General features: G+C 39.6%; 1 protein-coding gene across 5 annotated transcripts in view; it reads left to right on the top strand.

The window, feature by feature from the left end:
• Positions 1 to 20,471, top strand: part of THRB (thyroid hormone receptor beta) — a 202,731-nt gene that overhangs the window by 145,167 nt on the left and 37,093 nt on the right. The window contains exon 5 of one of the 5 annotated variants that reach the window (XM_060280665.1): positions 10,181 to 13,057. The exons of the other annotated variants lie outside the window; for them this stretch is intronic. Coding sequence (XP_060136648.1) covers positions 12,727 to 13,057 — 331 coding nt within the window. The 5' untranslated portion in view covers positions 10,181 to 12,726. The remainder of the gene's footprint in view (positions 1 to 10,180; positions 13,058 to 20,471) is intronic. 5 annotated transcript variants of the gene reach the window in all.

Here is a 20,471-nt window from a genome sequence, read left to right on the forward strand (position 1 = left end):
CACTTGGAGCTATCCATGGTACTGCAGCTTCTGGCCTAGCCCTTACCTCAGGCCTCATCCTGCCTTGCCTCCAGTCTTGCCTCACTTCCAGCCTTGTCCTGCCTTGGCTCATCTGCTACTTTCTGTAGAATCGGACCGGAACACAACGTTATGCACATTTTTGAGGGGGAAAGCAACATATACAAGCACAAAGAGGTCCGTGGCTCCTAAAGAGGTGTGCAGCTTTAAAAGTGCACTCAGTGACTTGCATCAGTTTAGCTGCAGAAGCCACTTTTGCAATAGCAGCCAGAGTGGCGAGGCTGAGTTGTGAAGCCATGCATTCCTGACATCACCACCCTATCCTGCCTCAGCCCCATTGAGGTAGTCTGTAGCAGCACCAGGTTTTGCTAGTATACTGGCACATTCTTGCTATTGTACTGGCGCACCCCATGTTGTGCTAGCATAGTGGTGGCACAATGCCACAGACTGTGAAATTAAGTCATGTTCAACATGTTCAGGTTCAATGTCCACCGACCAGTCCCGAAGTGGGGATCTACTATAGATCTTCATTCTTTGGCCTGATCTCTAAAGCAACTGAAACTGGCTTTTGTGCATGGAAGGCCACTGGATTAAGATCAAGCCCACTCCTTCAACTCAACCAAAATGATATGGGCTTATTTGGCATTTTTATTTTACTTTATGGTGTGCACAATTAAAATATGTGCAAATGAATGTCACAGGAAAGTGCGGTCTTAAAATAGCTGTTGAACAAAAATACAGTTTCCTTATTGCTAATTAACGTAGAAACACATTTATGAAAAAAACACCTTTAAGGTGTCATATTTGTTTTCAAAGCAAATGCCATTACAGTCAAAGGAAGTTCTACTTAAAGTTCACTGCAAATTATTCTTAGTCTAGTCAGACACTTTCCTTAGGCACTTTTGCAGCCTTTTTATTATTGACCACGTCAAATTAGAAGGAGGTTGCAGTTGCTCATATTTTTCCTTGGCTTGCAGCTAGAAAATTATAGATTTAAAATGTGTGGCTACTAAACAAATATGGGAGAATGGCTCGTAGTTTTCCATACCACAATTGCAACTTGTGCATTTCTGCTTTATAGTTAAGTGCATTGCTTACCATTACCATTTTACATATATGTGAAGGGAAATTTCACTCAAGTGAAATTGTTCAAAACAGAATGCATAATAGATTCAAGTTAGTTTCTTGCAAATATATGCCCATCCTCATATCGCTTTTTAAAAAATGGCATTTTACAGAAACATCGGCCGTGACTAATAAAACCATCTGCATCAAATTTTCATGACTGGAAATTGCCTGAGACTTCTCTGAAGGAAACCATGACTAATATTATCTACATTGAAAGTTAGAGCTTTAGACATCTTTCATGTAATTTTTTTTCATACATACATTGCTGTTGAGTTACAACATTCCACTACCTCTGGCAGTGTGTAGCTGAATATACTTTAGCAAGTCTAAACTCTGCGAGATGCTCTACATTGCTGCTGCCTGCTACGTGCGTAAGGCCAGCAGGGTTAAAACCCTCAAGGTAGTAGGAGTGGCACCTGATTCTTGCGGCCACAAAGCCGAGCAGAGAGAGGCAATAGTAGCAGGACCGGAACTGCTAAGCGTGCCCACATAAGAATGTTGGCCTTAGGTAACAGAGTGTCCCTCAGGTCAGCCTACAATAAGAACAAAGTCAAACAAGGCTGAATCCTTGATGTTTTGTGTTTTAAGCATCTGAAAATTGTTCATGACCAGCTTCGACCCACAAGACCTCAAATGATCATAGGAGCAAGGCAATAAATGGATGGTAACTTGCCCAGGGCCCCATGTTCTAGACGTGGCGCTGGAGAAAGTTGCATCCGTTGGCTCTACCTGTGCACAATTAAACCTAACTGCCTTTGCTGGATTTCGTAGAAGGGAAACCGATGTGCTTAACAGCACCGAATGGAAACTGACCATGGTGGCTGAAAGTGCATGGCTGGAAAACCTCTGCCTTCTTCTGCTGGTGCATTCAGGGGGCGATGAATGTGAATTCCACCCGATCGAGAGAAGTGGGGGAACATTTGCTTTCCAGAACTCCACAGCTAAGCAAGATCTTGGCAATGCCAACCGCTTGTCAACCAGTGTTTGTCAAGCCTCTAGAACATGGCCTTCCATCCTGGGATGGACTGATGCACTTTCCTGGCAGAAAATACAAATGGAATATCCTAGACATAACAGACAGGGATTTATGTAAGAAAAGGCACTGTGAAAGTAACAATATGCTGAGAATCGGACACCAGCCTACACAATTCCTGCATGCTTCAAGAGCATGGACTAGCTCAGTGATCCTACCAGGCCACACAGATATGAATGTTGAAGGCATTACAAATGCCAAGGAATACCAAATGCAGGAGACAAAATGTAAAGGTAATTGGAATGATTATGCAAAGTGTAGCAGATCTTTATAATTCAGTATATGTGTGATCTAGTCAGGCTGTAAACAGTAAATTGCATTATATTAATAGAAGCTGTAGTAATCATCAACATTATTTTTCCCCCAAGCAATCATTATTTTAATTTGTCTTGCCTATTGTTTTACTGTTTAGAGTGGCTACATGTTCAGCTGTATATATTTTAGTGTTATTTTTCCTCTTTAAAAAAGCAAGTGCTAAGTAGAAGCATCAAATACACGCTATCACTTTCTAGCATCATGGATATATAATTTAATTAGTTGGTTTTTCTCCTCAGATTCATGGTCAGTTTGTTTACTGGCTGAATGTTAATAAGCAGTGAGCTGGCAGGAGCATATTGCGTCCTTTCTATTCTGTTTTTCCACCTGCAGACAGCCTCAAAAGATGTAATTATTTTATCTTTTTGGCAACAGAAGTGGCGTTTCATTGATATTCCTATTTTATTTTCACTGGAATATATAATCTGTTAATGTTCGTGCCTAAAAAAAGAAGTCTCCTGTCTCCTGCTGTGAGAGGAGGGGCGCCAGTAGCCAGTAGTTGTTTTCTTCTACTTAAACCCTTGCGTCACATCAGGAGGAAAGATTATAATGTCACAAAGGCTATCACCTCATGAAAAAGTTAAACTGGTTTAAGCACCTGATTTCTTCAGATTTGGGAGCCCTTTACCTCAAAATGCCTCCTTGCTAACAGATGTCAGGGGCTGATCGCTTTAACATCTTACTGAGGGCTGTCAGAAGACTCCCAGACAGTCCCACCAAGGCTTCTGTTATTTTCCATCCCGTTTCATTGCTAAATGTAAGAAAACATTTTACCCCAAAGAGGATAAATAAGAATTGTGAAGTGATAAGCAGTCTAATTAGCTAATATCTATTAACATGTGGCTAGACACATGTGAGCCTAATGAATTTGGTGGCCTTGCACACAGGGCTATTCCATTTATTAACACTTATCGGTTGAAGCTGGCTTTTGAAAATTGCATGAAAACAGGCTTTGAAGTGAGATTTTCGCCAACGGTATTTATATAAATGCATGCCTTTGCATTTGTTTCAAAACAGTCTGCTGGCTTCCTTAATGCAGCTGTTAATGAAAAATAAAAACGAGAGAGCGCCACTTTGAAAAATTTAGGATTTGTGAAAAAAGAACTAGCGGGTCAGTATAGCAAAGCAAATGCCTTGAAAATGTAAGTCAGTTGGTCTTGCTTATAACCAATAATCTGCATATCTGGTCACAAGCCTGGTTTATCTCAGTGGAACATCAATGTATATGGTGTGTTATATATTAGTAACTATTTTCTTTCATCTTTAGCAGTTTAAATTAACTGGTGGTTTTTCCTTAGGAACATATTGGGCTTTCTGTAAGGGGAACAGGACCCTTCTAACTTTTATTGAGGACACCTGTACCTCTAGAAGTTGTGTTAAGGAGCGAACTGTGGTGAATTCAGTTTTCTACATCACAGTTGTGGGAGACGTTGCATTTAGTCCTATCATGTCTTGTAGACGATTGTTAATTCTTGGGAGCTGCAGAATCTAAGCATCCAAAGTAGGGAGCCTTGATAGAATCTTACAGTGAAAAGCCATCCCCTAGGTATATGCCCTCAATTCCATGGAGATACATGGTTTTATTTCTACAAATTATAATCTAATAGTAAAATATTGCCATTGAGTTGCTTAGAAATAACATATGAATTGACATGGTTCAAATACTCCCTGAAGTCACTTGTCTATTATTCCCGGTTTATTATGTCTCTTGTGCTCTGTTAATTATCGGTGTGAAACTGGAGAAACTAAATAATATATTACGGCAAGCTATAATATACATCAGATGAATATATGCCATATATTCCAGCGTATAAGACGATCCCCAACTTTTCCAGTTAAAATATAGAGTTTGGGATATACTCACCATATAAGAAATACGACCCGGTGTATAAGATGACCCCCGACTTTTGAGAAGATTTTCCTGGGTTAAAAAGTAGTCTTATACGCAGGAATATACAGTACATCTTATATGGGACTATTTTTAGTTGGCTCTTTAGGGTTTGTTTCCCTTTAGAGATGCACGTAACAATGACACCTGTAGCTTTAAAATGTTTAACGTTCAATGCTGCTTTTATGATACTGAGGCTGTGATCCTATATTACTCACTGGGAAGCAAGTATCATTAAAATCAGCGGGGCCTGCTTCTGTGTAGATATGTATAGGATCGTGCTGTAAACGAAATATTCAGGTCAGGAAAAGCATGTTTAATACAAAGTGTACATGGCCATCAAAAGCTTCCTTTCTGCCCTGAGTTATCACATCCGACATGTGGACAAGACAAAGGTATCTGTGCTGTGTGCATTAAGTTTTACTGCATGTGCTTTTATAACACTGTTGTTAACTTCTGTGTTGGAAAAAATAATAAGAGTGTATGAAGTGGCTTTCAGGGGGCATGGGCTTATGCACTCTGTAACTAAGAGACACAAAGTGCAGTTCAGAAATATGCAAGAAATACACCTTCTGAGCACAGCTAAAGTGCTGTTTGCGCTTAGCAAAAATAAAGACATGGAAATCAGCAAACCCGGACCAGTGCATACTGTAGATTTGGGTATTCGGTTTGCGTGCATCTTTGCAGATCGTATGCAATGATAAATGTGTTTGCTTGAAATTAGGTTCCATGGGCTAGCACGCTAGCGCTCTAAATTTTGTAGTCCAGCTACTAACTGCTATTGCAGCTGAAGCACAATTGCACACACAAGAAGCAGGCGCAACTTGTCATCCAATAGTAACTGGATTTCATGGCTTCTATGCGCTAAAAAGGCCCACTGGATCCTGTGCAAGCAAGCAGAAGAGAACCTTTCCCCATCTACCAGGACCCTTTCAAAACACAGTTGGACGTTTGGCCACGGGGGTTTGTTTCTAGCACACCAGTGCTAAGAACATTTCACCAGAATCTGTAGCCCCATGGTAGCCATTGTAGAGGCCTCCACATGTTGCAAACTACAACCCCATCATCCCTGACCATGAACCATAGTGATCAGAGCTTTGGGAGTTGACCAGAACATCTGGTAGTACCACATTGGGTACTCCCACTGTAGGCTGTTGCTTCAGCACAGCACCTCATTAAATCAGGTTCTTTAATTTGTTCAAAAAAGCTTGCACATGTTCATTGGGAAGAACCACAACTTTCTTAGGAAACTGCAGCTTATCAAAAAGTGGGAACTTCCTGCCATGTGCAAAAGAGACCGTGTGTGTGTGTATTTGTATGTGTGTGCAAATCTGAAGTTTGTGCTTGTACCAACAAACCATGATTGTTATTATATCTGAGCCAGGCCACTGTCTTGAATAACTTGACGGTTTCATCTCCCCATCCTTCTGAGGATCATGCTATTGATATTGCCTCTTCATTGCAAATTAAACCAATTGTAGCTGATTCAATTTGGATCATATTTTACTGGCCATGGATACCATGAGATATTCTTATGTTTACATTACAATTTCCTCCCGTACTTTATGAACTGAAAAGCTGAATTGCCTTCATCTTTGTTCCCGATCTTTCCTGCTGTTGTGTCTATATGTTTTTCAGCAGCCACCGAGGCTTACTTTTTAATAATGGAATCTGATCTTATAATAATAGGAGAATATGATAATAATAAGAGAAAGGGGCATCTTGCAGGCTGCAAGTTGCCTCCCCTCCCAGTGCTGCACTTAGATGTAATTTAATGTAGGGATGATGCGCAAACTTTAGCATACTCATGAAATGACTGCTATCACCTCTCTCTTTCCTTGCCACAGGGCTCAGAAAATTACCTGGTAAAAGAAGGCAGCAGAAACAGTAGGCATTCCTCCAAACCCTAAAGGAGCATCTTTCCCAACCTAGGATGGGGACTGTGGGTTGTATTCAATGAGTAAACTCATTGAAATGAATGAAAATGTCTTCATTAGGTTGATTAATTGCAGTCCGTCTACTCTGAGCACAGCTTAGTGGAATACTTCCCATAGTCCTCATCCTAGGTTGGACAACTCCCGGAATCTCCCCAGGGAAATTGACATAGCGCAAACCACCATGCTCAATTAGCCAGTCCCAGCATCCAGTCTGGAGGTGAAGGACAGTCTGCTTCCTTGCAGTTACAATGGGTTTTTTGGAGGACCTTGGAAGCCCAATGCAATCCTGTCCACCAGCTCCACACTTGGTATGTTTTGGCAAAAGGTCATAGTGCCCATCACCCAAAATGGCCATCTCAACTCCCACCTGTCCCTCCAGAGCTGGAAGGAAAGGCCGGGCATAATAGCCATATTCTGAGTACCTCAGTAGCCACATTTAACCTTCCCAGCCAGAGCAGGGAGTGACAACAGAGCACCAAAACAGCAAGCCCCCCACTCTTTGCATCAACCCTGGAGCTCAGGAGTGCAAAGTCGATCGTGGCCAGTAGTGAGCCGCTGGTATCTTTTATTGCACCAAGCTTTTTTTTCTGTGTAGGAACAAGTACATTTCCCAACACGTGCAAAATCCTATTGGGCTGTGGACGGCTTCCGGACAACATGTTCTGCTCTCCAAATGGAAATTATAGCCTTTTAGTTCATGAATGGTCATCGTTATTCAAGAACCTATGTCCTCCTATCATCCATTATGCTGTGTATTTTGAAGAACCTTCTACATTTTAATTCCCATTTTGTATAATCTTGGGAAATGAACATAAAAGCAGATATTTTTCTGAAATTGCTGTTGGTGCCATTTATTGTTCCAGATGCTTTGAGGCAAATTACCTCAGTGTAGTTAGCTTGCCATTTATTTATTTATTTATATTTAAAAAAAACCTGTTATATGAGTAAAACCAGGGCTAATCCGGCACCTGAAGTCAGCTGTGAGTTTCCACAGATCATGAAACTATTTTTTTTGATGGGCCAGAGAGTAGACCTTTCCTCCTAAAGTTTATTTTTCACTCCTGATAACCTCAGCTTGCTCTTGAGTTTGCTGTTGCCTCACCCTTCTGTGCGGGTGATGCCATTTTTGCCCCATTTGCACAAAAAGGTGACAACTTCTGTCAAAAATAGAACAGACAGTAATGATCTCTTCACACTTGTGCCAAGTCTCCCATCCAACACAGTTATAAAAATAATCTACCATTGCTGCCATATTACATCTTCTTTTTCCATTGTACCACATATTTCCCTATACCACACACACAATGCCACACAGCGTACAAAGACCATTGTATTATGCAAGTAAGGATGGCAGAACTTTTAAATACTTTTTAAAAAAATAAATAAACAAAAGCTGTACTTCCACAGCCGTATCTTAAGGGTCAGATTCTGCAGATTTGCTCAAGCATCTTTGAAAGCCGTTTTAATTTTAACAGTGAAGGTGCTGCCTACGTTTCTACGGTAACTGTCTGCAGTACCAAATTTTCCATTCAGATCTGAAATATTCACATATTTCAAGTGGAAACATCATCCACTTCAGTTCTTGTTCAAGAAAGCATTTTTAAAGAAGTATCGTCTTGTCAAATGTTACCAGCTTTTGCCATGTGGCTCAGCCCTTATGCAGTAAAAATATAAAAGTCTGTCCCCTTAGCAAAAGTACTCCCGATATATTAATTAAAAATATTTTTAGGTGTCCCCATAAAAAATTAGAGCATCAGAGAACATTAATTGAGAGAGCAAAACATTAACAGATTCTACTCCATATTGTGACTATTGATTTCCCTTCGGCGGGCTGTGCGCTTACAGCAATTGCTGTAGCATAACTAAGAACTAAATCAATTGTTCTTTTTCGAACCAATGTAAAATTAATTCAGTTTGCAGGCTTGTTCTTTTAAGAACAGTACATTTCAGAAATATTTCATTTCATTTTAGTTTTCAGATTCCTTTCTTGAACGTGCTAAGGAGAGCCAGTTCTGTTGAAACTCGTGTAATTTATTTAAATGGTGTTTCATATTTTAGTTAACTGTTTGTTCTATTTTGATGGTTGAAGTCACCTTGATAATTTATTGAATTACCTAAATGAAACGGCCCTGAGAGCTTGTTGAATGGTCTGTGTGTTGAATGCCTAAGTAAAATGAGTATAATTCTGTCCCACACCTTATATCTTTATAGCAAGTTGGTCCCACATATTGTATTTTAAACAGCCTTGATATACAGGTACTAGTTGCGTAATTAACAAATGTCTGTCTAAAATAAGCTCACTTCTTGTGTGCAGTCCACACCAGGTTTACTTTATTTACCTCTTTACTTTGTATTTGTATGTTACTAATGGCATGTAGCCATTTGTTGTGGAAAACAAATGCCTAGTTTTCCTTTCCCCCGTTTTATCTATACTCACCCCAACAAAGAAGCCGATAAAAAAATCTTAAATGATATTCCCAGCTGTGGCTATACCTTGGCACTTGATGTGTATCATTGTAGCTCATACGATATACCAAATCATGTGTGATGCACCATTTTTGTCTTATCTAGATACTGGAATGTTTGTTTGGCATAAATATTCCCAAGAAAAGTAAACTGCAACTTCAACAGTTTCACAATGGCGATGTTTAGAAGTATTAAGATTTCTTGCTATAACATCATTGACTCTATTTTCTTGTTAGTACTTCACTTTTTAAATTTTTTTTATAGCAACTAATGGTTAGAAAATTCAGGACACCATCCAGCTAAATTTGAGCACAGTAAGGTCCTCCTGGGCAGTATCCAAGTAAATAATTGTGCATGTGGAACAGTTTCCGCTTGTGCAACCGAACCTCTCTTCTCTCTGTCCTCCATCCCCAACCTGTTCTCCAGAAGGTTCAGGAAATCTCCAGAACCAATTTCAGGAATGCATGGAAGTGGGGAGAGCAGGACAAATTCCCGGTGTGCAAGCAGAAGCCATTTATTTGCACAAGGAATTACTAAGCACTACTTTGGGTACCACCTTACTGTTTCAATAGGTGAGAATTGGACGCTGAGTTAATTTCTCCATTGACCCCATGGACCAGAGCACGCCAGGCACTCCTGTCTTCCACTGCCTCCCGCAGTTTGGTTCAAACTCATGTTGGTAGCTTCGAGAACACTGTCCAACCATCTCGTCCTCTGTCGTCCCCTTCTCCTAGTGCCCTCAATCTTTCCCAACATCAGGATCTTTTCCAGGGAGTCTTCTCTTCTCATGAGGTGGCCAAAGTATTGGAGCCTCAGCTTCACGATCAGTCCTTCCGAAAGACTTAACTTTGGCTTAATCATGCCATCTGTATTTAAACTGTAACATGTGCATGTGTGTGTGTGTGTGTGTGTGTGTGTGGTTCCTTTGTTGTACAGTCATACCTCATGTTATGTTTGCTTCATGTTACTTTTTTCAGGTTGCGTCCCGCGGCAACCCGGAAGTACCGGAAAGGGTTACTTCTGGGTTTCGCCGCTCACGCATGCGCAGTAGCGCCAAATCGCACTTTGCCCATGCGCACAAGCACCAAATTGTGCTGTGCAGATACAGCGCTTCAGGTTGCGAGCTTTTCACATCGCGAACGGGCCTCCAGAACTGATCCCGTTCGCAACCAGAGGTACCACTGTAATAGAAAACAGAAACATGTTGGCTGGTAGATGTTTTCTAAATCTCAGCCGCATTATGCATGTGCAATGCACGCAAAGAGCACTCCACTTCCCTTGGAAGTGGGTGGAAAAACTCAAGTGATGTTGAGTGCAGTCATGTCAACCAATCTACTTTCCCTGCAGGAGGCAAAGGATTAGTTGCTTGGTTTTTTTAATTTTATTTTTATACAGAACGGCAATCTTTTGAAGTAACCACTCCCAAAATATCTCAAGTGGATTGACTGCCTACCTGCCTACATGGATCATATATTAGGTGAATATTAGTACTTTTAAATAAATATATCTTGCTTATACCCAACAAAAAAACTTAACAACACATCAAACATATATGTCATGTCCACGGAGTAGGAAGAGCAAATTTTCCTGATTTATTTAGTGTCAATATTATTATTTTTATTAAAACAGAAGAAAACAACGACATAATCAGGAAAGGTGTCTTGGCATAAAATAAACTGAAATGGAACAGGAGACATTTCTGCAGGACAATGTTTGGTGACAAAGTGAAACCTTAACATTCTTGAGCTTTTAGTAAACACTTATTAGTGGAAAAGTCAGAAACTGGAGATGGATGACTTTCAGCACTGAAAATTCTTTGTGCCTAAGCAGCAGAATCAAAGGCTTTAATTCATTGTTTTTGATAGGAAAATATTAATTCAGTTTTGAGATATAAGCTATACCAAGTTTTTAGTCAATTCAGCTTTCTTTTTAAACCAGATTATTTATTTACTTTTGTTAAAAAAAGAAGAAGAAGCGGGCCTTGGTATACATTTTTAAATTAAAAACTCTTGATGTGAATATTTCAGAATGAAATAGAAATGTGAAAAAGAAAACACAATAAATGGTTTTAATCCACTGTACCGTCGATGCCGAATGGCTATCAGGCACAAAAATCCATAGTGGAAAGTAGTTACATCTTAGACGTTGTTGAGTAGCCTTCATCAAAATAAAATTTAAAAAATGCCTTGGATCCAGAGATCCCCTTGTCCACCTGCAGTGCCCCCCAGTCCTTCGCAATATCTCTTCTGAGAGTTGGGTGACCTTTCTGAATGGGGTGAACATTCAGACACACAAGTGTGTGTGTTAAAGGGGAAGAAGGGGATCAGGAGGCTGAACGTTCTGTGAGCAGGAACATCTCTGGATCCAAGCCTATAAAAAGTAAGGTTGACAAGCTCCCAATTTTCGACACTCAACTTTATTCCATGTGAAGTGCCCCTGAAGAATTGTCCTTTTTCATTTTGGAGCTTCCAAATGAAAACCCAACTGTAATAATAGACCAAAAATAATGCCTTAAGATTCTTATTGGACAGCCTATGGTTTTGTCCTTCTGAAGAGTTAGCAAAGCACTTTTTCCAAATTATGACAGTGGTCAGGGAACAGAAGGAAGAAGTATGATAAACTTCTTTCTAAAAGATTTGAAAATATAGTTGCTGATTTATATGCAGCCATTCTTTTCTGTTTACAGTCACTCCTTTGACCCCTATTAACTGGGTAAATTTAAATTTTTTGGAGAACTGTTTGATGCCAGGGAAACAAGAAAAACAACGAAAATTGTAAGAAGTTTTGCACTGTTACTGTAATAGTGGCATTAATTAAAATTGCTTGAGACCTTTATTTTAAATGCTGGTTATAAGAGCTTGTGTGTGACCCGAAATGAATGTGAGACATTCTTATTTTTAAAGTTGAGGAGGCTTTATCTAATTATCGACTGCCTTGCATAATGATTTTGAAATGTTCGTAGCATAAGTGTGTGAATGAAACAGATGTAGAAACAGCCAGCTCTTCATTATTGAATCATAGGGAAAAAAGCAATTTAATGAAATGTAACTGGCAAACCAATTAAGCTTAACTTCAACATTTAAGCAGTATTCTCTTGCTGATTAAGATGGCTTGTTTTGAAATTTCCCACCTGTTGAATTCAATAAAAATTGCTTACTGAAATCACTGAAGTTTGAAAAAGCTGCTTTCTTGCAAATGTGTTAAATTAGTGAGCAGCGGGGAGTTTGGCCTATGTGTATGTAAGGCATGAAAGGTTTACGCAAATCATTCTGTCAATCAAAATCGATAAAGCAGATGACAGATTTAGACGCTAAAATTTTTGCAAAACGGGACATACTGCTTGAATCATCAACATAGCACTATTGGATTTTCTAGGAGTTAATGCTGAAAACCAGGATTATTGATTTTTGGATTTTGAACATATCGTCTCAAGGATTTCCTGAGTGTACTTTGTGATGCTTCACACTTAAGTTGACAACACCAGGGGCATTTCTGTATCCTTGCCTTTGTAATCGTTTTCTAATCATACTGAAAGGAGACAGAAGTAGCTTTATAAAATTATAATTCCACCCCCCCCCAAAAAAATCGTGCAACGGTGGGGGTTTGTCTGGGCATCGCCTCTTTGTCTGGTGGCCAATGTTACCTGCCATCTTCTCGAGGAATTAACATACAGTCACAGATTAAGACCTTTGACTGTTATAAATCTGCTTTCCAATATGTTTGACTGGCAGGAGAGCTCTCAGTCCATCCCTAATATAAAGAGGGTATTAGCACCTCGGGCAGCGCTCTAAAGTTAAACATACAATTTTGCGGCCGACTTTCCTGGGTGTTGCGTATTCATCTCTCTTGCCCACCCCATGCGTATGCAGGCTTCCGTGTGTATATGCATGTGAGCGCATGTGTGCATATGTAAAATATAAGGCTGACGATAGGATAGCAAGATGAACTACTGTATGCAAGAAATATATGAAGCTCGCCCGGCTGCCGGCAGCAACTGCTACATGCAGCCCTCTGATTATTGCACTTATATCGAAGATAGTCAGAGTTACAGCAGTTGCGATGCTCAGGTCCTGCACAATAACAACAACATATATATGGAACAGGCCTGGGCGGTGAATCAGCCGTATACCTGTAGTTACCCTGGAAACGTTTTTAAAAGTGAGTACTCCGACATGGACGTGGCCCTGCATCAGTACAGCCAACCTGAATATTTCACCGAAGAAAAGCCTACTTTTTCTCAAGGGCAATCGCCATCCTACTCTCAGAAGAAAGGTAGGAAATGCCATTTTGGGGGGGGGGATTTTCTTTTTTGTAACAACAGCAGAAAACGAAATCCACCTGAATTTTGTCCGTTTGCTTGCTTTACACCTGCAATTTCCCCCCGTTGGCTCAGTTACATCTTTGAATGTGAAGACTGCCTATTGAGAATCGAAAGCAGCAGCAGCAGCAGCGACAGATGTTGCTAGGTGATTGGGAAAGGGTGTTTTTTGAGGGGGCAACGGGAGGTGAAAGACAAAGACTTGCCATTACTTTTACTTTAATTTCAGAAAGCTTATGTATATGCGTATATTTCTGTGCCGTTGAGCCTGTTGTCTAGATATATGTTTGTGCGTGTGTGGGCTGGTACGTTGTCAGATTGACTGGGAAAGTTTCTGCTTAGCAAGGGTTTCATTATCGACTCGTAACCTTGCCAAGATGTTCTTTATTTTCTGCATCTTAAGGTGGTTATGCCTAATCAGCATTGATTAATATGTTATTTAAGAGGATATTAAAATGTACCCCCATGTGTAAGAAACAAGTTATAAAAGGTCATATTCTTAAAAGTTCCTTAAAGCACTAGGCTCTGAATGATTCTATGATAGTCGGCAATGGAAACTATTAATGAAAAACCTGCAGATATGAAAGTTTATTTTGCCCCATGTCCGGTTAATTGAATGTTTGAGTGGGAAGTAGGCTAGATTGAAAAGTGAATACCGTACCCGTTCTTCTAAGCCTTAAAATATGTCTATTTCTCATAATATTAGTATATAATTACTTCCCAGTAAGGAAAACACAGAATATTGCTGAGAAACTGTTATATGAATGGTGTGTGCAAATAGTGTTAGAATTTCTCTCTTTTTTTGTAACAGAAACATTATAGATGTTTCATTTGATGAAATACCTTGCTTGAGACTGAAACGTTGTGCACATTTTCATGGGAGCAAGCCCAATTAAACAATTGGAGCTTACTTTTGAGTAGACATGTATGGGATTGCTCTGTAAAACATCGATATGATACCCTCCAATTATTAAGACTGAACTATATGTGTACAAACAAAGCCTAGCTTTGCTTATATAACTGCTCAAGGAACAGTACTTACTTACCTTCGAATGATTCTTTAGTTCAATGTAGCATATTTACAATAGGAATATTAAACCTACGGCCCTTTTTCCTGGTAGGATAAATAACTAGTTGCTCCTGCTTTATTAGACCTAGTTATCTATATGTGTCTATATGAGGAAAAGTAAAATGAAAAATATTACCAAAATGTGGGTTGTAATTTTTGTTTTAATTTTTAAAAATACTTTGAAATTTAAAAAATGTTCATGTTACAAAATTGAAAAAAAATTCTTTGGACCTCCCCCCCTTTCTTTTCATTGCTCTTTCCTATTATAAAATATATGTGTTTGATTAGAAAATGTGCAAATCAGCATTCTGTAAACAAATGCTTTCATTTGTTGCCATATAATAGACAGTTATATTATTTGAGGGAGCAATATGCTTTTTCCTTCATTTATGCAAAAATATTACTTTGCAAGCTTCCTGTTCATGTTCAAGTCATACAAATTCTTAGACACCTTTCTGTTGGAAAACACACACACACACCCAAGGAAATTAAGTATCTCACACTAAAACATAAGTTGCCTGTTACAAATTTGCAATAGTGTAAAATGTGTATCTGTCCTTGTATTTGACAATTCTTTGATGCCTGGCCATCTTAATATTTTTTAAGTAATACTTGTGATAACTGTTTGGATTAAAATAAAATAGGTCTATGTGAACATTTTGCAACTGGTTAATCTACTAATTTCCCAGCAAGTGGATTTAATAATGGGAAACATTACAAACTGTTTTTGAAAGCTGCCTTTCCTTCCCCTAGAATAGCTATCTCGATAAATGTTTCAGGGCATTTTCATCGTGAGCTATCTATCCCTCAATTAATATTGTCTTGCCCATTGAAAAATGAACATGGAAAGAAGGCTTGCAGAAGTCAAGAATCAACATGGCTTTCACCAAAATATTCTAATATTATATTTGCTAAACCGATCGTATTTGAAACTTTATTTGTGTTTGTTGGTGGTTTTTGCTTAGAAGCTTTAAGACAAACTCTTATAAAAGTAACCGATCACTTAATCCTGTTCCGAGGACAGACGGCTGTAATAAGAAACATTTGTGACAGTATTGATCCAAAATTGATTCCCCCCTTTATTCTTCTTCCACCTTTTTTGTTAGCAAAGTCTTAGTACTGGCTCATTAAAACAAAATTAAGATCCAAAGCAGGTGTTCATGAGCTTTGCCCTCATTCCAGGCAATTCTTAATAACTTCATTTCTATTAATTATGTTTGCTGCTATATTTGTGCAATGCCACTCCCTAAGAACAATTTGTAACAAACTTCTAAAACTTTTGCTGTTGTGTTTATTCCCAAGCAGAGAAGAGATCTCTTCCTTTCTGATCCTAAATTGTATAGCATGTTGTTTTGCCTTGCAATACAGCCCCAAATAGAAACAGTGTTTCTAATAAAAGTCGAGAACAAAAAGATCTACATGGTGTGTGGGACAGCATCTATAGAAGAATTATAAATACCTAGAAAATTTGGAAAAAATAAGTGTTCTACATTGTAATCATAAGTTCCCAGCTTTTGCTATACTGTGTAGTGTTTTCATTGTATTTAACCCCTTGCTGTCTTTTCTTCTTGTGGCTTAAAAAATGGCAGAAAATTAATCTAGAGGCTGGGTATCAGAATCTGTAATTTATTATGCATCGATTATTCTTACAGCGTATATGCAAACCCAAATTGTAACAATAATCAATACATTATTACACATTATGAATTTGAGCCTCTGTGATTTTCAGAACTTGTTTCACTGTAAGATAAGCACAGCCAGTGCTTTTTTCCTTTTAAAAAATGTACTGTACTGTACTCTCATTTTCCTACTCGTATTGAAATACTGCCCTTCAATGAGGCCAAGCTTAGATTTACAAAATGTTTAGGCGGGTATGCGTACCCCTACGTACCCCAAGAAAAAAAAGCACTGAGCACAACTATGATTCATGACAAAGTCAGAAATCAGTTTCTACCACAGAAGCTTTCGGTTCACATTCTCTCCCTTCCTCATTTTTGTGATCTCAAGGAGGAGCTGCTATTGATTTTGAACTGAGCACAGTTTTCTATCCAAGACCAGTTTAATCCTGGATTCTTTTCACTAAACATAGTTTAAGCAAGCCACAGTTCCTAAATTCAAATGTTACAGGGCACTGTGCTAGGTTTAGCAGAGGAGGGGAGCTCATGTGAGCATGAGGCTCATAGCAGCTCATTCTAATATCAATTCAATTCAATCAATTTTATTGTTTATTGCAAATAGCAATTACAATACAGTATGAATACAAATCGCACAATTGCAGAACAAAAATCACCGTATACACCAGAGCAAGGCAAATCTACAACGTTCAAAAAATTTAGGAATGTTCCTTCTAGTCGACATCCCTAGGGTTTAGTACTTGCACCACCCAGAAAGGTTCCTCAGAAACAATAATTTCCCAATAAATCTTCACCAAGCCAAAGAGAACCTGAACCTTTATGGTTCTGTACTTTTCAGCAATTCTACGGATTTAAGTGAAAACACATTGTGTGAACAGAGGTTTGCAAATTTTGGCACTGAGGCTTACATGGAAGACAGGATGTAAGTAAACAATCTCCTTTTTTTTAAAGCTGCCTTTGATGTCAGCTGTGGAAATTTAGGTGTCATAACATGCAGACAAGATAATCTGTATGTACCCCCTTACAATGACAGCGTATACAATTTGCAAAGCAGGTAGAGGTGGCAGATTTTTGCCATCCCTAAACCGTGTGTGAAAGCGAAAAATAACTTGAACTTTTTGGAGTAGGTGATAAGAGTTAAAGTGTGGTTTTACTTAAAGGATGTGCTATTCATTCATGTTGCTTCCTTCTAGTTATTCAGCCATGTTGCTTCCTTCTCAGTTGTGAGTTGTCTAATCTGAAGTCCATTCCAGACTTTTGCTGAAGACAGGGAGTGGGAATGAGCTCATACCCACTTTTCCACATTTCTATCTGAAGCTCGTAACGGAGACTGTGTGGAGGCTGCGTTTAGATTTTCAGATGAATGTGGAGAAGTAAAAAGGTGGCATCGTGGGTGAGAAAAGAGGCAGATTCATGATTCTTGGGTGTGGTGCACAAGCTGCAAAAAGCGCGAGATCATTCTCAGGTGTGGCCTGTGCTGGTAAACTCTTGTCTCTGTGATCCTTTATCTCGTTTTATAAACTGCCTTTCTCCAGACTTGAAGCAAGAAATGTGCTTTGAACATCCTTAGACTGCAGTTCTGTACTCAGGCGGCATAAAAGGATGGGATCTAAAGAAACATTAAATTTAGAAGGCCCCTTCAAATATGTGTTTATCAAACAGCGTGACCTCTTTCTATGCTGCATGCTGCATGGCAAAATTCTAGCAAAGCTGGTGGACATTTGAAACATAAATTTGGCTATGTCGTGAAGAGAGGGGTGCTCAAAGGTTCCAGGGGGAGAATGCAGCCCTCTTCCAAACGTCAAAGCATTTGTTTGTATTGCGATCATTAACTGTGTGCAGGTCAATGAAGAGATCATATGCTTTGTCTGCAGATGTTCCCAGATTCAGTCCTTGGCATCTCCAGTTAGGATTAGGAAAGACTTCTGTCTGAGGCTTTAGAGAACCGCTGGCTGCACATAAGTGCAGACAGTGCTAACCTAGATCGATAAATGGTTTAATAAAATTCAGCTGTTCGGAATCTCACTAGGCACCCCATACGGCTTTATCAAAAAATTCTGCATTCGAGATAATGAAACGCAGATTGTTAGACAACAAACTCCAAGTACTTAGTAGCCAAATCAGGAATAGTGTATGTGCAAGTCTTGGTTTGGTGTGAGGGGGACAGCCAATGGCGTCCTACCTTTTGACCATCCCAAATCAACACAGGGCCAATATACTAGCGAGACGGAATGTGCTATCCTCGGCAATGCGACATGGGAGATTCCAGAAAATGCCACTAGTAGAGAAGCTATGCCCCTGTGGACAGAGACAAGTGGAATCAGTCTTGCAAGTTATTTTGCACTGCCCCTGGTATCAAGACAATTTGATCTTACGTTTATCAATCGGTTGTTAGTAGGGAGTGGTATTCAGACAAATGTAAGGTAGGCTTTCTTATGTTCACTCAGGAATGGGGATAAGATGGAGCTACGTAGTAGCCAGGGTTCTGAAACACGCAATGAGGATTTGTGAACGTAAACAACACTAATTTAAGAGCTAGAATTAAAAAATTGCCCAGTAGCACCTTAGAGACGAACTTAGTTGGTCTCTAAGGTGCTACTGGAATTTTTTTTTAAAAAAAAATTATTTCTTTCTACTGCGTCAGACCAACACAGCTACCTACCTGAATTAGGAGCTAGATGCAGGGTCTCTCTCTCTCTCTCTCTCTCTCTCTCTCTCTCTCTCTCTCTCTCTGTGTGTGTGTGTGTGTTGAACCCTACTGGAATTTTGTACATATCTCAATAAAGGTTTGAGAATCAGATTTGTTACAAATCGATGGGATTTAAGGAGGCTAACCAGAACTGCAGTCTGGGGTGGGTGGGAATGCATCCTTCCTGTATTGAACTTCATGGGCCTATACGGCTCACGTCTTCTCTAAAGACAGCATGAAAAGCTGGTACAGGGGCACCTCCATTGTTGTTGTTGTTGTTGTTGTTGTTGTTGTTGTTGTTGTTGTTGTTGTTGTTGTTGTTGTTGTGCTTCTCTGTAAATTTGAAGCAACTACAAATTTCTTACAGAATTTTAACTGCGTTGTGTGTCCGTGGAATAAATTGTAGCACAGTCTGTCTTCAGGATAATCAGTATGTAGAATGACTGCAGCTTTTTCAGATGACCTTTTTCATTTGGCGCTTTTTAACAGGAGCCATTTTTCACTCAGTGGCCATCGCTTGGCCAATATTGGAGGGGAAAGAGATGGCAAGTCAGCGAGCATTAGATTTCCTCGGTTAAGCATCATCAAGGGGCGACATCATAATAAGCAATAACACTGGTACTTAGCCCTTTCGCTTGTTTCGAGGACTGAAGGGCAATCTTATGTGGCTTGCCTAAGGAAATATAGCAAATTGGATATGGGGGTGGGAATATAATCTGATTCTCCCTCTGCTTTATCCAGTGATTCATGCTACCTTACCATTCTAGAGGTATATATATATATATTGAGCCAGGATTGAGTTTGGTTGGCAATTCTCACTTTTCATTGTTTCTAACGAGGTACAGTGTGTTAAGAGTGATATTGACTTGTATCTCTCCCAAGTGCAGCTCACTGTACTTACAATAATTTTAAAGACAAGGAACATGCATTTAAGAGCAAAACTTGCAATCTGCACCTTTGCGAGTAGCCAAACACCCACTACTTTTCACAGAGGCCGGGAGCAGGTCTCTTAGGACGAGGCCTTTAACCCATTTGCTCGTGCAGTGCCCCACAGCTTGAACAAAACTGTACCGATACCCTGTAATTTTCTTTAAAGTGGCAATCATTTCCCACACAGAGGGACACGAGGGTATTTTTCGCTTCCAATAAAGTAATGCAATCAGGTTCCACTGGAGCATTTACAAAACAAGAAAAATAATAGCAAATAGTCAACTGTACTAGACATGTGGGAGCTCTTTATTGAACCTGTGCCGTGTTGCCGTTTTTCTGTTCACACATTTAAAATGGGTCTGGCCATAGAATACTGTTTGACAAACAGCTTGCTAACAACTCACATCTCAGAGGCTTATCGATATGGTGTGTTGCTTCATATTAGCATCACAAAACCAAACATGCAAATATTGGGAAGGTGGTTTTGGATGTGATATGACTAGTCAGGGGTCGGCAACCTGCGGCCCATGGGGGTCGTTTAAATGGCCCCCGAGCCGCCCACTTGGCAAGTCCCCGCATGCTGCGCTAAACTGGCGCAGCGCAGAGCAGGGACTCGCTTCCATGGCACCGGAAATCATGTATGCGCAGATGCGATCCGGCCCACAGAGCGATCTCCGCAGGAGTGAACCGGCCCAGGCGAGGTAAACCTTGCCAACCCCTGGACTAGATTATGCATCCTGTTGGAGGAGAATGGTTTCGATTTCATGACTTACCGATATTTTTAAAAGTACAGATCTTATTTAATGATTGCTATTGTGATACCCACTGAAAGCCATACTGCTGGTGTGTGTGTGTGTGTGTGTAAACAATCATGTACATATTTTAGTTTGTTAATTCACTAGTTGTATAATCTTATATTTACTAAAATAAAACATTAAAAGTTCAGCATAATTACTGGATTTGATGTCTTCTCAATATCAGAAGCTCATCTTGTTTGTAATCGCAGCTAAAGTTTCTTTGCTTATGTACAGTAGCATTAGCTGAGA

Source organism: Zootoca vivipara, chromosome 12 (assembly GCF_963506605.1).
Source record: "Zootoca vivipara chromosome 12, rZooViv1.1, whole genome shotgun sequence".
Lineage (NCBI taxonomy): Eukaryota > Metazoa > Chordata > Lepidosauria > Squamata > Lacertidae > Zootoca > Zootoca vivipara.